General features: G+C 51.8%; 1 protein-coding gene across 10 annotated transcripts in view; it reads left to right on the forward strand.

Moving 5' to 3' along the window:
* Window positions 1–16,562, forward strand: part of AKT2 (AKT serine/threonine kinase 2) — a 59,229-nt gene that overhangs the window by 12,756 nt on the left and 29,911 nt on the right. For 7 of the 10 annotated variants that reach the window (XM_012461392.3, XM_064381311.1, XM_064381312.1 and 4 more), the window contains 2 exons: window positions 4,836–4,924; window positions 9,043–9,172. In XM_012461392.3, the coding sequence (XP_012316815.1) occupies window positions 9,127–9,172 (46 nt within the window). In that variant the 5' untranslated portion in view covers window positions 4,836–4,924; window positions 9,043–9,126. Of the gene's footprint in view, window positions 1–4,835; window positions 4,925–5,333; window positions 5,487–9,042; window positions 9,173–16,562 lie in introns of those variants that run through there. The other 3 variants (XM_012461390.3, XM_012461395.3, XM_012461396.3) reach the window with 2 other exon arrangements.

The raw sequence follows: 16,562 nt of genomic DNA on the forward strand, positions 1-16,562 counted from the left end.
TTCTGTGCCTCGGTTTCCTCATTAACGTAGAGACAGTAGGAGTGTCGGCCACTGAGGGTTGTGATGAGGGTTATATTGATATGTGCAAAACACTCAAATGGGCCTGGCGCCTGGTATGGGCTACACGAGCCTTGCTCTTTATAGTAGAGTCGTGATATTAACCACTGTGATAGCACCAGACCCCTGTTGTGAGCTTTCAGGTTGCTGCCAGGTTTCTCTGTTTCAGCAGTACATACTTAGGACAGCGGTCCTCAACTGGTGGTGGTTTTGTACCCCCGGGAGACATTTGGTGATGACTGAAGACACGTTTGATTGTCACAACCAGGGGAGGGTGTGATGTTGGCTTTAGTGAGTAGAGACCCAGCATGCTGCTAAACCTCTTTAGGGCACAGAAGAGTCCCCACATCAGGGATTCTCTACCCCCAAATGTCACTAGTGCTGCAGTTGAGAACTCCCGCCTTACAACCTCTGTGCCCTGGCACTAGCATTTTCTTCAGGAGAAATTCCTCCAAGCACATGTGCAGTTTCCACTTTATCAGTGTTTCCAAAATGCCCTCACAGGACACTGGAGCAGTTTCTAGAGTGGTGAATGGCCAGTGGCAGGTGAGGGAGCTGATTCCTTCCTCTCTTGTCCCAGGTGCCTTTGCTCCTGAGTTCCCATCAGCCCAGCAGATGCTGCCTGTTACACCACTAGTTCCCGTGGTCTTTGGCTTTCGTTGGTTTTGTTTGTTTTTTTGAGACAGGGTCTGGCTTTGTCACCTAGGCTGGTGTGCAGTGGCACAGTCTTAGCTCACGGCAACCTCTACATCCCAGGCTCAAGCCAACCTCCCACCTCAGCCTCCCAGGTACCTGGGACTACAGGTGCACGTCACCACACCTAACTACTTTTAATTTATTTTTATTTATTTTTAAATTTTTTTTCCCCGAGACAGAGTCTCACTCAGTAACCAGGCTGGAGTGCAGTGGCGCCATCTCAGCTCACTGCAGCCTCCACCTCCCAGGTTCAAGTGATTCTTCTGCCTCACTCAGCCTCCCGAGTAGCTGGGATTCCAGGTGCCCACCACCATGCCTGGCTATATTTTGTATTTTTAGTAGAGATGGGATTTTACCATGTTGGTCAGGTTGGTCTTGACCTCCTGACCTCAGGTGATCACCCATCTTGACCTCCCAACGTGCTGGGATTACAGGCATGAGCCAGCACACATGGCCTATTTTTTTATCTTTATTTTTTTGGTAGAGACAGAGTTTCACCGGGTTGCCCAGGCTGGTCCCAAAGTCCTGGGCTCAGGAGATCCTCTCGCCTTGGCCACCTGAAGTGCTGGGATTACAGATGTGAGATATTATGCCCAGCCAGTTTTTTTTTTCAGTTTGTCTGTTTTTTGAGACGGTCTTGCTCTGTCTCCCAGTCTGGAGTGTGGTGGTGCAGTCATAGTTCACTGCAGCCTCAACCCCCTGGGCTCAAGCAGTCCTCCTGGCTCAGCCTGCCAGGTAGCTGGGACTACAGGTGTGTGCTACCACACCTGGCTAATTTTTGTATTTTTTGTAGAGATGAGGGTCTTTCTATGTTACCCAGGCTGGTCTTGAACTCCTGGTCTTAAAAGATCCTCTTGCCGGCCGGGCGTGGTGGCTCACACCTGTAATCCCAGCAATTTGGGAGGCCGAGGTGGGTGGATCACCTGAGGTCAGGAGTTTGAGACCAGCCTGGCCAACATAGTGAAACCCCATCTCTATAAAAAAAAGAAAAAAAGAAAAAAAAAAGATCCTCTTGCCTCAGCCTTCCAAAGTGCTGGGATTGCCGGTGTGAGCCACAACGTTCAGCTTTCTGTTGTCTTTGAATTTATCTCCAGAAGGAGACATACAGTGAATTCTGTAAGTAGAAAGAAAAAACAAAAACAAACAAAAAAGTCCTGAGCAAGTCTTCCTCTGGGCGCTGTAGAAAGGGACAGATCTGAGTGCAGGGGACAGAGGCTCCTGAGGGGGTCGCTGCCACCTCCCCAATGAGCCTCCGCAGCTCCAGGAAGGAGCCCCACCCACCAGCTCCCGCTCCCAGGGATGCAGATCTCTGCTTCCCCACCTGCCTCCCTAGCCCATCTGTGCTGTCTGGCATCGAAACCAGGTCAGTTAGAGGGGGCGAGAGAAAAAGGACTTAGCAAGTAGCAAGGAGAGGAATTGAGCTTATTTTGAGCCTGTTCTGGGCACAGGGCTTCACTCTGTACATGTTCATTCCACAGATATAAGTACCCACTCTGTACCCAACACCGTACAGAGCTCTGGGGTTCCAGCTGTGGCCAAGGCAGCCAAGAGCCCTGCCCTCACCGAGCTGACGTTCCGGTGCGGGAGGTGGGCGGTCAGCCTAAGCAAATATGTGTGTACAGTAATGTCAGTGGTGATGGGTGCTTAGGGGAAAGTGAAGGGTAAGGGTGAGAGGAGGTAGGGTGGGCGTGCTTTGCCTAGGGAGGTTAGGAAGGTTTCTCAAGAAAGCAGTGTGAGCAGAGGCTGAAAAGAGTGGGGTGCGGCCCGAGTTTCCACCTGAGGGCCCTGAAGTGGGGTGTCCCGGTGCATCCTGGCAGCTGAGGGGGCAGGCACCGCTGAAGTGAAGTGCCTTCAGAGAAGCAAAGGGGGATGGCGCAGGCTGTGTAGGGTCCTGGGCTGCTGTGGGGACTTTGGCTTTTACACTGGGGGGAGCACGGGAGGGTTCGAGTGGAGGAGGGGTGGGAGATGACTCAGGTGGTCACAGGGCCCTGGGCTGCAGGAGGGGTGTAGGCAGAGTGCTGGAACTCATGGAGGCCTCACAGCCCCCTTAGCGGCCAGAACCACAAGACCCTCATTTTACAGATGAGCAAACTGAGTCTTGGAAGGACCCACCCCCTTCCCAAGGCTGCCCAGCCAGGATGGGTTCCCTGAACGCCTCTCTCTGCTCCCCTCTGCCCGGGAGCAGCCAGTTCAGGTCTGGCCACATCATATAAGTCACCTCTCGTGGATCTGACCCCCGTCCTGCAAGATGAAGCTTCTGAGGGGACCTCTGTTTGGAAACCGTTGAGAAATAAGACCCATGAGCCCGATGATGGAAATAATGTCTTAAAGAAATTTTGGTTAGGCGCGGTGGCTCGCACCTGTAATCCTAGCACTTTGGGAGGCCGGGGCAGGTGGATCATGAGGTCAGAAGTTCAAGACTGGCCTGGCCAACATGGTGAAACCCCATCTCTACTAAATATACAAAAATCAGCCAGGTGCGATAGCGCATGCCTGTAATCCCAGCTACTCAGGAGGCTGAGGAAGGAGAATCTCTGGAACCCAGGAGGCTGAGGTTGCAGGAGCCGAGACTGTGCCACTGCATTCTAGCCTGAGCAACAGAGCAAGACTCCGTCTCAAAAAAATAAAAAGAAATGTTAAATTAGTGTTAGAGACATAAAGATAGCATTAGTCAGTGATAATCCATCCACCCGGCAGCTATTTAAAAAATAAACCCAGCAGTGCAGTCAGAGCCCACATGGGGGCCTCTTCAGTCACCTCCCTGCTCAGAGCTGACCACTGAGTGTGGCGATTTTTTCTTTTTTTAGAGATGGGGTCTCGCTATGTTGCCCAGGCTGGAGTGCAGTGGCTATTCACAGGTGCGATCCCACTACTGATCAGCATGGGAGTTTTGACCTGCTCTGTTTCCAACCTGGGCCAATTCACCCCTCCCTAGGCAACCTGGTCGTCCCCTGCTCCCGGGAGGTCACCATATTGGTGCCAAACTTAGTGCGGACACCCGATCGGCATAGCGCACTGCAGCCCAGAACTCCTGGGCTCAAGCGATCCTCCAGCCTCAGCCTCCCGAGTAGCTGGGACTACAGGCATGAGCCGCTGCGCCCGGCAAGTGTGGCAATTTATATTCCTATTCAGATTTCTCCCCTGCCAAGTCAAACATACTCCCCCAAATTTCATCCCCTGCCTGGGCTGCGGGACTGGAGCTGTGCCACCTGCTCCCGTCTGCTGTACAGAACCCTCTGAGGATGTCACTTGCATTTGGCTGCAAAGTCAAGAAACAGCAGAGCCTGAGATTGAACTTGGATCCTCTGGACATGAGATCGCACCTCCTTACCCATGGGTGACTGGACCTTTTTGAGGGGGAAATTGAGGCAGGCCAGCCTTGCTGGGGAGGCAGGGGAGGGTCCTGCTGTGGGAGCCAGGAGGCCCAATTTCAGCTCCTCTGGGTCATCTGGACTCCCAGACCCTGGGTTCTTTTGTACAGTTACTTCTTTTATCATAAAATACAGATAACATTAAACACATTTCACATAGTAGATAGAGTGTAACAGCTAAGCAAGGCCCTGCGTAACCACAAAAGAACATTGTCAGCTCCCAGGAGGCCTCCCCACTCTGTTACTCCTAAGTGGAACCACTCCTTTGGGATCTGTGTTTTCCTTGATTTTCTGCCTGGTTTTACAAGCGAGAAAGGCATCCCTACATAGTGTTGTTTTGCCTGTTTTGAACTTGCTGTGAGTGGAGTCATCTTTGATGTATGACTTTCTGTCTGGCTTCTTTCAGTCTGTAACATTCTCCTTCCGTGCTGGATTCAGCAGCAGCTCAGTCCTTTCCGTTGCTGAGTAGTGTTCTACTTTGGATCTATGTGTTTTTTATCCATTCTCTTGTGGGTGGACTCCTGGTCTGTTACCAGTTTGGGGTTACTGTGAATATTGCCACTGCCGACATTCTAGTACAAGTCTTACTCTAGAATGGAATTACATATACTGATTTCCTTGAGAGGCATTGCTAGGTCATGGGGTAGCCGGATATTGAGCTTTAGTTTTGTCTGCTGAACAGTTTTCCACAGTGGTTGAACCATTTTGCAGCTCCCATCAATAGTGAATAAGGATTTTGATTCCTCTACGTCCTTGCCGACACTTGGCCTCGTCAGTTTTTAAAATTGGAGCCGTCCCAGGTAGGTGGTTGTAATTTGCATTTCTCTGTAACTAATGAGATGATGATGTGTGTTTCTTGGTTGTGTGGGTATCCTCTCCTGTGAGGTGCTCTTGCTCTTTTCACCTTGCCTTCCAGGTGGCTTGCCTTGAGTCAGCAGCTGCAGCTCTGGCCCAGGCCCTCAGAAGACTCATACCCAGCCACCCCCAGTAGTGAGTGGGGTGGGGTCATGTGGGGCCTCCCCTCTGCGGGGTATGCCGCAGGGGTTCCACAGGCGAGACTCTGTCCCCCAGCCTGGGTGTCCTCCGTCGGCAGTTCTGCAGTGAGCAGGCCATCTTCTTGGCTGCAGTGGCTGGTATTTCATCACCCCAGGACTGCGTCACGGACACCTCAGCTGAGGCGCCACCCTCAGTGGGAGGACAGGGCAGGATCCAGGCGGGACGCAGGGGATCTTCCAGTTCCTCCCCCTGCGCTCCCTCCAGCTGTGCTGACTCCTTAGTTGCTGAAATGAGATTATAAAAAGCGGCTCTGTTGATCCCAGCAGCGGCCAGGGCCTCCACTGCTTCTCGGCTGGGAGACCCAAGGTAAACAGCTTCCCTTCTCTGAGCTTTTGTCTTTACCTGGGCATGGTCACCGACTCTGGTGGGGTGTTGGGAGCGTTCAGGAGTGACTCCATGGGAGTGCCGGCACCCTGCCCAAGGCCACCCACTGACGGTGGCTCTCGGACTCTGGAACCCTGCCCACTCTTGGCCACACCTCGCTGCCCTTGCTTCTCTGGAATAACGGCAGCCATGTGTTTGGCTCTTCGCCGAGCCCTGGTCCCACAGTGGGTGCTTTAGTGCTGCCGATAGCCCAGGTGCTGCCACATCACGAGGGCCCTGAAAGGTGATGTCCCTGGGGCGCTGTGGGCAAGCGGGATGGGAGATGAGACATGGTGCCCCTGTTCTATTCCCTCCACATCAGCCCTTGCTTTGGACTCGGAGTTCTCCCTCCCAGCCATTTGGGAAGTCTTTTGAACTGAGCTGGTGTCAGGGAAGGCATGGTGTGGGTCTGTGTAGGGAGCGGGCTTCTCTAAGTCCTAGCTGTAGCCCAGAAGGCCTGAGCTTTCTCCCCTGCCCACCTCTCCCTGGCTTTCCCTCACCAGCCCCCCTCCTGCCTCAGGTCCTTGCATTTTCTGTTTCCCCAAAATGCATTTCCTCGTGTGTCTACACAGCTCACTCCCTCACTTAACTCGGGTGTCTGCTCATGAGTCCCCCACACCAAGTTAACATCCTATTCTTGCCGCTTTCCAGCCTCCCCACCGCCCGACATTGTCATTTGCATATCTGTGTATTTTTCTGCCCCTCCTACCAGCCTGTGAGGCTCATGAAGGCAGGGCTGTGTCTTAGTGACATTCTGTTGCTGGTACCATCCGGAGCCTAGGACGCACCCCAAAAAAGATTGGTGGCATGAAGAGCATCTGGTAGTGTGTCTGACTGTGTCTGGTCCTAGGGTAGGGGTCTGTCTGTTGGGGACACTTGGCTTCTTTCTTTTCTTATTTTATTTTTTGAGGTGGAGTCTTGCTCTTGTTGCCCAGGCTGGACTACAATGGTGCAGTCTCAGCTCACCACAACCTCCGCCTTCCAGGTTCAGGCGATTCTTCTGTCTCAGCCTCCCAGGTAGCTGGGAATATAGGCATGTGCTACACTCCCGACTAATTTTGTATTTTTACTAGAGACAGGGTTTCTCCATGTTGATCAGGCTGGTCTCGAACTCCTGACCTCAGGTGATCTGCCCGCCTCAGCTCCCAAAGTGCTGGGATTACAGGTGTGAGCTGCCACGCCCGGCCTTGGCTTCTTTCTTCATGTGCTCAGTAGATACCAGACTCTTTGCTGGCCCACTGCATTAGCGTTTATAGTTATGGGGAGGGTTGCTCAAGGGGTGCACAAAGGGCACCCAGTGCAGCCTCCTTCCTGGAGGGGGCACTAGTTGAGCTGAGACCTCAAGGAAGAGGAATAAGAACGCCCAGGAGGCCCTGTCCCTGATGGAGGCCAGAGGGAAGTACCTGAGTGACAGAATCGTAACTCGGAGAGTAGGGTGGGGAGGAGAGGCAGAGAGGTGCAGTAGTCAACATCATGCTCCTTAGGCTTTCCCGAGAGCTTTCTAGGTGCTCGTCTCAGCTCGTGCACCTGGAACACAGGGCTGCAGAGGCCACATCCTGAAGGGCCTCGGATCCTAAGCTGAGGAATTTGGCTTTTTTGCTGGAATACCAGGGAGCCACAAAGGGTTTTGAGCAGAAAGACAGGTTCAGCATTGAGGGTCCCTCTAGCTGCTAAGTGTGGGGTGAGTGGCAGGGGAGCAAGAGTGGAGTGTAGGAACTCGGGGAAGAGGTGGGGGCAGACCCAACTAGAGCCAGGCCAGACCGCGGGCAGGATGGGAAGAGGTGGTGACGTTACAGACTGACACAGAACAGTGGGAGATACAGAAATACATACTTTATATATATTTTTTTTGTGTGACAGGGTCTCATTCTGTCTCCCAGGCTGGAGTGCAGTGGTGCAATCAAGGCTCATTGTAGCCTTGACCTCCCAGGCCCGAGTGATCCTCCTGCCTCAGCCTCTCAAGTAGCTGACATTACAGGTGCATACCACCATGCCTAGCTAATTTTTAAACTTTTTTTGTAGAAGAAAATTATGTAGTGAGACAGGGTCTTGCCCAGGCAGGTCTCAAATTCCTGGGCTTAAGGGATCCTCCCGCCTTGACCTCCCAAAATGTTAGGATTCCAGGCGTGAGCCGCTGTGCCCTGCCGAGATATGGGGTGTTGAGGATTGAGAGTCTGGCAGTCCTGTGTGTATGGGTTGTGGGGTGCCAGGCGTGCTACTGGCAAGGGGAGCCCCTTGTTGCTGCCCCCCGCCTCACATCGTTGACTTTGCAGCTTGGAGTCCAGAATGTGATCCTCATCCTTCTGTTTACTTCCCTCTCATTGTCCATCTTGTCTTTCCTCCCGCTTCCTCCCACTTACCTCCCTTCCTTGTGCCCAGGGCCTGGGCATCATGCCACTGTCACATGCCAGGCAGTAGCGTGTCCGGCCCACCAGCTCCCCTGGGGCACGAGAGAAAGCTGATGCCCACGGTATCCCTAGAGCCAGCTGCCACTTCTCTGGGGGCCACCGTAGCTCCTGACCTGCTGTCCGCAAATAACCCCAGGCTGGGAAAGGCAAAGGCGCCTTGGGCTCCGTGGATCCTGGCCAGGCCCCAGGCTCCAGGTAGGGGCCCAGCTGGCGGCCACCTCACGCCCTCCTCCCCTCCGCTCCGGGAACCTGAGACGAAGCAGCGGCCTCGGCGTCTGTCAGTCTGTCAGTTGCTGGTCCCTGAGGACAGAAGTGGAAGTCCTGGGGCAGGGTCCAGGGCCTTGGTCAAGCTCCCGGAACTGGCTTCCAGGCCATAGACTGGGCATAAGCAGTAGGTTGCTTTCTTGTTCAAGATCCTGGAGTGTCTGAGACCTGTGTTTTCTCTGTCATCTGACAAGAGGAGGGAGGCCGAGGAGGCTCAGGAAGTGGCGTGGGATGGCATGAGGAGACGTGAGTGTGGTTGGTTTGTTAAAGGTGGCAGGTTGGTGCTTCCTGGTTTGGAAAGAAGTGGTGGGGAGAGAGAGAGAGAGGAGTGCCTCTGTGTGTGTGTGTGTGTGTGTGTGTGTGCGCGCGTGCGCGCGCGTGTGTGTGTGATGGGGTGCGGGCAGATACTGGTGGTTCTGCGCTCTGCCTCAGGTGCCCTGGGTTGTCTGATTTGTCCTGGGTCATTTCAGTGTTGGTCCATGGGAGTGACGTGGAGGTCACAGCACAGCTACCTTGATGCTCGCTCAGTCAGGAGTGACTGTGGATGGAGGGGCCGCCTCTACCCAGCATGGGTGTCCAGAGTTTGGGGTCTGGCCTGCACTCAGGCTAGGGAGCTCTGCTTCCCCTAGATTAGGGTCCCTGGGGACGTGGCCATATCTCTCTGCTCAGAATGGGTCCTTGAGAACAGGGCTCCATGCCACCCTTGCTGGCCCTACCCTTTGCTGAGTGGGCAGAGCAGCCAGAGGGCCTCAGAGCCCGGTGTCCTCAGGGAAAGGGCTGGTGTGGAACCCCCTCCCTCCCTGACCACTTCCTCTCTTGTCTTGCAGACTGTGCCCTATCCACGGCGCCTCCTGCATGTCCTGCTGCCCTGAGCTGTCCCGAGCCAGGTGACAGCGTGCCACGCTGCCACCATGAACGAGGTGTCTGTCATCAAAGAAGGCTGGCTCCACAAGCGCGGTAAGGGGCCGCTTCTGCCCACCGGATTGAGTCCTTCTCCCACCCTGGCTCCTCCTGGAAGCTGTGCCAGAGGCGTAGGGTCTTACTGGCCTGAGGAGCCAGCGTCCTGCAGCCCCAGGCCCACAGCTGCTTCCGACTCATTTCATGGACTCCTTCACTGGTCGCCTGGGCAGGAGAGCAGGGATCTACCTGTGCATGAGTGATCTCATTTATAGCCCCATTTTATAGATGCAGAAACATCTATAAAGGGGAAGTCACGTAACTGAACTAACACGGTGAGGCAGTATTCACTGACTGTGTGTTGTGTGCCGAGTAGCCCTGGGCTCCGGGACACAGTGGTGCCCTGATGGAGCTTACATTCCAGTGGGGATGGGGCAGACAGTAAATAAGCAGACGTGGAATGTCGGGGTGGCAAGTGCTGGGGTGAAAATCGGGAACTGTGAGGGCCAACGGCTGGAGAGAGGGGACGTCGAGAGGCTGCCCTGAGGAGGCGGTAGTGGGAAGAGGCCTGGAGCCTGGAGGAGGCAAGGGCGAGGGTGTCCCAGGGAGGAGGACACAAGGACAGAGGCTCTGAGGTGGGGGTGTGCCTGGTGTGTTCTGGTAACAGCGAGGCTGGGGCAGTGTGAGCGAGGGGGAGCTCAGGGAGGCGAGCAGAGGAGTAATGCGGGGTCTAGCTGTGTCGCGCCTGCAGGCCATGGAAAGGACCTTGGCCTTGGCGCTCCAGGTGAGAGCAACCCTGCGATGTCGTGAGCTGCTGCATGGCTTGATCCATTTGTACTAGTGGGAAGTTAAGGTCCCCTTTTGGTGAAGTTAGGACAGGGAAGAGTCCGTTTTTGACCCCACGGCTGCTTGTCCCCAAGTGGCTGCCAAGCAAGACTGGGAGGCACATGGGGAGAAGTGCCACGTGCTGAGAGGTGGCTTTGTCCCGGGCTGGTTTCTGTTGACCCCCTCCCGGGAGGAAGGGCCCCAGGTGTGGTGGCGGCTGCCCTGTGTACACTTGCATTCATTCAGCAAACGTGCTGAGCAGCGCCTGTGGGCCGGGTCCTGTTCTAGGTCCTGGGGTCTAACAGTGAGCCAGATGGGCGGACATCCCATCCTTGTACTGGTATCTTGGGCAGTGACGGGGAGGCAGACAGCTCACAGGCAGACAGGTGTGTACTGCAGTGGTGTGAGCCATGGAGAAAACTAAGCAACGTGAGAAGGATGGAGGGCATGAGGCAGGCGGGACGGCCAGAGGGGGCTTCGCTGAGAAGGGGGCATCTGAATAAAGGCTTGAAGAAAGTGGGGGAGTGAGCCCATGGTTATGTCAGAGGGGACAGCCAGTGAGTTCTGAGGGGGTAACTGGGCTTGTTTGAAGAGGGGTAGGAGGCTGATGGCTCTTGTGCTGTGGGCATCGGGAAGAGCCTGGGATCCTGCACTGTCCCAGCCTGCAGACAGGGAGCAGCCATGAGGGATGGAGGCCCCTCCCTGGGACAGCCTCCCCCGTGACTGAGCAGAGGAGACCCATGTCCTGCTGCTCTTTCTGGACAGAGATGGCTTTCAAGGCCCCTTGGCCTAGACCCCCAGCCTCAGCCTGGAGTTTGGGGTTGTTGATGGAGCTTCCTGAGCCTTGGGAGATATCAAGGTTCTAACCCTGGTTCTGCTGCTTCCTCTTGGTGTGACTGTGGGCGAGCTGTGTCAACTTTCTGGGCCTTGGTTTCACATCCGTAAAATGGGTTAACAAGCAAGGCCTCTGATGTCAGATCCACAAGGGCAGGCATTTTCATGTGGCTTCTTCACGGTGGTATCCCCAACACTTCTAAAAGTGGTGAGCATACAGTAGGCACTCAGTAAATGATGGTTGAATGAATAATTGGCATTGTGTATGGATGATATGCTGGGGTACGTGGGGTCATGGGCTCCTGTCCCTTGGCCTGCACTTTGGGAGGCCGTGGCTCACTAGGCTGGACTATGAGAACCTTGGGATGGGTGCAGAACTGTTGGGGAGGAGTTTCTCCCTGGTCAAATGAGTCTTGGCCCCTCTTAGTCCTTCAATGTCCCCATTCATGCTACAGAGGGCCAGATGACCCAGCTACAGGCCTGCCCCCGTCATCTAGGATAGCCCAGCTCTGACACACCTATACACATGCATGTGCACACCTGCACTCCTGGACCCTCCCAGTGCCCATCTTTCTGAGTAGCAGCTGGCAGAGGTGGGCGAGGCGAGGTGGGCCCTGCTGGCTACTGCTGTTTTGGCACCTGTGCCACCCCACTCCCACCCTTGGTAGTTAAAATAATAGCAGTGCTGGTTAACTGAGTACTTACTGTGTGCCAAACACTGGGCTCTGCTCTAGGCAAGCCTGATGTTGAATTTTCATAGATGCCCTGAGGGGCACGTGCCACCCTAGAGACTGGAATGCTCAGGCTCAGTAGGAAGAGTGACTTGTTTGAGGTTTCAGCAAGGAGTGAGTACAGCTGAGGTTGGATCAGTCCCTCTGACACCTGAGCCAGTGCTCTCAAGGCCTGGCCCACGTGCTGCCTCTCACCCAGCAAGCTGTGCTTAAGGCCTAGAGTGTAGTGATGGTGCGTCGAATCAGAGTCACTCATGTGCTGGTCCCACTTCTGACACAGCTGTAGCACGCCACCACTAGCAGAGCATCTGCCCTCTGTCAGGCCCCATGCCAGGCCCCATCTGCCAGTTTAGAGGCAGACAGCACAGTAGTCAAGATGTGGGCTGTTTTCTCCAACCCTAGCTTTCCTGGGTAACAACTGGGAAGCTTGCGCAAAGTACTAGGACCTCTCTGTGACTCAGTTTCTTCATTTGCAAAATAAGAATACAATTGTGAGAATATTTTTCCTTCTACCTGTTTTTTTTTCCCCATAGAGATGGGGTCTTGCTATATTGCCCAGGAGGGTCTCGAACTCCTAGCCTCAAGTGATTCTCCTGTCTTGGCCTCCCAAAGTGCTGAGATTACAGGCATGAGCCAGTGTGTCTGGCCTTTAGGTTTATTTTCTCAGCTTGTTACCAAATTATGGAAGGCCACAGATAAAGGCCTAGGTAATAAAGTCACCTCAATCCCAGTGTACAGTTCAAGAAATAGAATGAGACAGACCCCAGAAACTCTTGTGCTCTTCCCGGCAGGAACCACTGTCCTAACCTCCGGTAACACAGATAAGGTTGTTTTTAGTATTTATCTTTTTTTAAATAAAAGGAGATGAAATTTACATAATGTAAGATTAACCATTTTGAAGTATATGATTCATTGGCCTTGAGTATATCACAGTGTTGTGTAACCACTACCTCTAGTTTCAAAACATTTTCATTACCCCAAAATAAAACTTTGTACCCATTAAGTAGAGAGTTTTTGTACCCTCTGTCTTAGTCCATTCTGTGCTGTTATAACACATTACCCGAGACTGGGTAATTTATAATGAACAGAACCTTCCCACAGTTCTGGAGGTAGAGAAGTCCGAGATTCGGGGCTGGCATCTTCTTGTTGCACATCCCATGGTGGAAAAGGGAAGGGTGAGAGAGAACAAGACAGGGCTGAACTCATCTTTTTTTTTTTTTGAGACAGAGTTTTACCCTTGTCGCCCAGGCTGGAGTGTAATGGCGTGATCTTGGCTCACTGCAACCTCCGCCTGCTGGGTTCGAGCATTTCTGCTTCAGCCTCCTGAGTAGCTGGGATTACAGGCAGGTGCCACCACACCTGGCTAATTTTTGTAGAGATGGGGTTTCACCATGTAGGCCAGGCTGGTCTCGAATTCCTGACCTCAGGTGATCCATCCGGCTTGGCCTCCCAAAGTGCTGGGATTACAGGTGTGAGCCACCACACCTGGCTGAACTCCTCCTTTTATAAGGAACCCACTCTGCATGATGTCATTAATCCATTCATGAGGGTGGTGCTCCCTTGTCTCAGACACCTCCCATGAGGCTTTGGGATCAAGTTTCCAACACATGAACTTTGGGGGACAATTCAGTTCATAGCATCCCCTTCCTCCCAGCATCTGCTAACCACCAGTTTATTTTCTGTCTCTATGAATTTATGTACTCTGGACATTTCATGTAAATGGAATCATACAATATGTGGCCTTTTGTGACTGGCTTCTTTCACTTAGCAATATGGTGTTTTGAGACAGGGTCTTGCACTGTCTCCCAGGCTACCGTGCAGTGGTGGGACCTTGGCTTATGGCTCACTGCAGCCACAACCTGCTGGTCTCAAGTGATTCTCCTACCTCAGCCTCTAGAATAGCTGGGACTATAGGCGGGTGCCACCACACTCCGCTAAGCTTCGTGTTTTTGAGGTTCCTCTATGTTGCAGCATGTATCAGTATGTCATTTCTTTTTTTTTTTTTTTTTTGAGACAGAGTTTCACTTTGTTGCCCAGGCTAGAGTGCAGTGGCATGGTCTTGGCTCACTGCAACCTCTGCTTCCTGGGTTTAAGCAATTCTTGTGCCTCAGCCTCCTGCATAGCTAGGATTACAGGTGTCCGCCGCCATGCCCGGCTGATTTTTTTTGTATTTTAGTAGAGACGGGGTTTTACCATGTTGCCCAGGCTGGTCTCAAACTCCTGAGCTCAGGCAATTTGCCTGTCTCGGCCTCTCAAAGTGCTGGGATTACAGGTGTGAGCCACAGTGCCTGGCTATGCCATTTCTTCTTGTGATGAATAATCTCTATGTTGTAGATGTATCACATTTTATTGGCTGTTCATCTGTTGATGGACGTTGGGGTGATATATTCTATATTTAACTTTTCGAAGAAGCAGCTGCACCATTTACATTCCCACCAGCAGTGCATGAGGGTGACAATTTATATCCTTGCCAACGCTTGTTTTTTTTTATTACAGCCATTTTAGGGTGTGTAAAGCCGTACTTCATTGTGTGTCTGGTTTTTTTTTTTTTTTTGAGACAGAGTCTTGCTCTGTTTCCCAGTCTGGAGTGCAGTGGTGCCATCTTGGCTCACTACAACTTCTGCCTCCCGGGTTCAAAAGATTCTCAGGCCTCAGCCTCCCAAGCAGCGGGACTACAGGCATGTGCCACCATGCCCGACTAATATTTGTATTTTTAGTAGAGATGGGGTTTCACCATGTTGGCCAGGCTGGTCTCGAACTCCTGACCTCAAGTGATCTGCCCACCTCAGCCTCCCAAAGTGCTGGGTTTACAGGCATGGGCCACCGCGCCCGGCCCTCATTGTGGTTTTGATTTATGTTTTCGGGATGACTCATGATGCTGAGCATCTTTTCATGTTTCTCTTGATCATTTGTGTATCTTTGGAGAAATGTCTGAGTCCTTTGCCCATTTTAAAGTCAGGCTGTTTGTCTTTTTGTTGTTGCATTGTAAGAGTTCTTTACGTGTTCATGTTAATAGACCCTTATCAGATTTTCAAGTATTTCCACCCATTCGGTAGGTTTTTTACTTCTTGACAATGACCTTCATGAACAAATGTTTTTAATTTTGATGTGTTCACTTTAATTTTTTTCTTTTTGTTGCTTGTGCATCGGTGGCATTTAAGAATTCATTGCCAAATTCAAAGTGACAAGATTTTACTCTTAGGTATTCTTACAGGATTTTGTAGTTTTAGCTCTTATATTCAGGTCAATTCAATTCATTTTGAGTTGGTTTTTGTATATGGTATGTAGTCGGACTCCATTCTTTTGAATGTGAATATCCAGTTGCCTCAGTTTCCTCATCTGTAAAATAGGGATAAGATTGTGTGTATAGGCTACTCTGGGCATATTGCCTATGGGGCACTGTTCCCTGCTCTGCAAGGAACAGTATTTAACAAAGATGGTAAGGATATTTTTTCTTCTAGGTTTTTTTTTTTCCTTTTGTTTTGAAAAAATATCTCTTTGAAGAAACTATTCTTTAGCCATTGAATGACCTTGGCACCTGTGTTGAAAATCAAATGTAGATATTTGGGTTTATTTTTTGGCTCTGAATTCTATCCCATTGGTCTCTTTGTGTGTCCTTATACTGCACTGTTTTGATTACTGCGCTGTTTTGATTACTGTAGCTTTGTATAGTAAAATTTGAAATTGGAAAGTATGAGTCTTTTAAACTTTATTCTTCTTTTTCAATATTATTTGGGCTATTTAGGGCCCCTTGAAATTCCATGTGAATGTGAGGATTGGCTTTTCTATTTCTGAAATAAGAGAGAGGCTGTTGGAATTTTGATAGGGATTACATTCAATCTGTAAATTGCTTTGGGTAGTACTGCCATCTTAACAGTATTGTCTTCTAATCCATGAACATAGGATGTCTTTGCATGTATATAGATCTCTAATTTCTTCAAACAGTGTTTTGTTTGAAGAAATTAGAGATCTATATACATGCAAAAGCCCTTCATCTCCTTGGTGAAGTATTTTTTTGGAGGCTGTTGTAAATGCTTTTTTTTTTTTTTAAGAGATAGAATTTTGCTCTGTCACCAGGCTGGACTGCATGGGCACCATCATAGCTTCAGTTTCTTGGGCTCAGATTATCCTCCCATTTCAGCCTCCTGAGAAGCTGGGAATTCAGGCACACGCCAGCCCACTCCTGGCTAAAATTAAAAAATTTTTTTTGTAGAGACTGTGTCTCACTATGTTGCCCAGGCTGGCCTCAAACTCCCTGACATAAGCCTGTCCCGGCCTCCCAAAGCGCTAAGATTTTACAGGCGGGAGCCGCTGTGCTGGCCTTTTATAGCCATGTCGAGGTAAAACTGATGCGCTACATGATTCTTCCATTTAAAGTATACAGTTCATTGCTGATGGACATTAGGATTGCTTCCACTTGATGGCTCCTATGGATAATGCTGCTGCAGACATTTGTGTGTTAAGTTTTTGTGTGGGTATGTTTCACCATCTCCTTTTAATCCTTAGCAGCTCTCTGGGGAGTGAGTTTGTGTGTGTGTATGTGTGTGTGTGTGTGTGTGTGTGTGTGTGTGTGTGTGTAGGGTGCTTGGATTTTCATGGTCAGAACAGTTGGAAGGAGTCAAGGGGTGCTGGGAGGGTGTGGCGGCAGCACTACCCCACCTGGCACAGAGTTGTTTTGGCATTTGATCTACCTGCGCAGCTGTATTGGTGAATACCAGCCCATGGGATTTGGCCTTACAGGGCCACAGGGCATGTGTGTTTGGAAGCCTGGGCCTCCCCTGGGACTAGGCCACATGCTGAGGCAACTGGTGCCCCAGGGCACTGCTGCTGGCGCCTTCCTGGCAGGCATGACCTGTGGATCACTGGGGCTCAGTCCAGCGCCCCAGTCTGCGTCAGCAGGGGCCACCTGGAGGGCTCCTCCAGGAGAAGCATTCTCGTGTGTCCCCCGCCCCCCCACCTGGCACCCCTTGGCACCCCTTGTGAGTCACCATCATACTAGGCCTCCTGCCACCCACCTGGGACATCGCTCAACCTTGTGCTAACCTCTCCCTCCCCTCCTG

Source organism: Aotus nancymaae, unplaced genomic scaffold (assembly GCF_030222135.1).
Source record: "Aotus nancymaae isolate 86718 unplaced genomic scaffold, 86718_ANA_hifiasm-v0.15.2.pri h1tg000028l, whole genome shotgun sequence".
NCBI classification, from domain to species: domain Eukaryota; kingdom Metazoa; phylum Chordata; class Mammalia; order Primates; family Aotidae; genus Aotus; species Aotus nancymaae.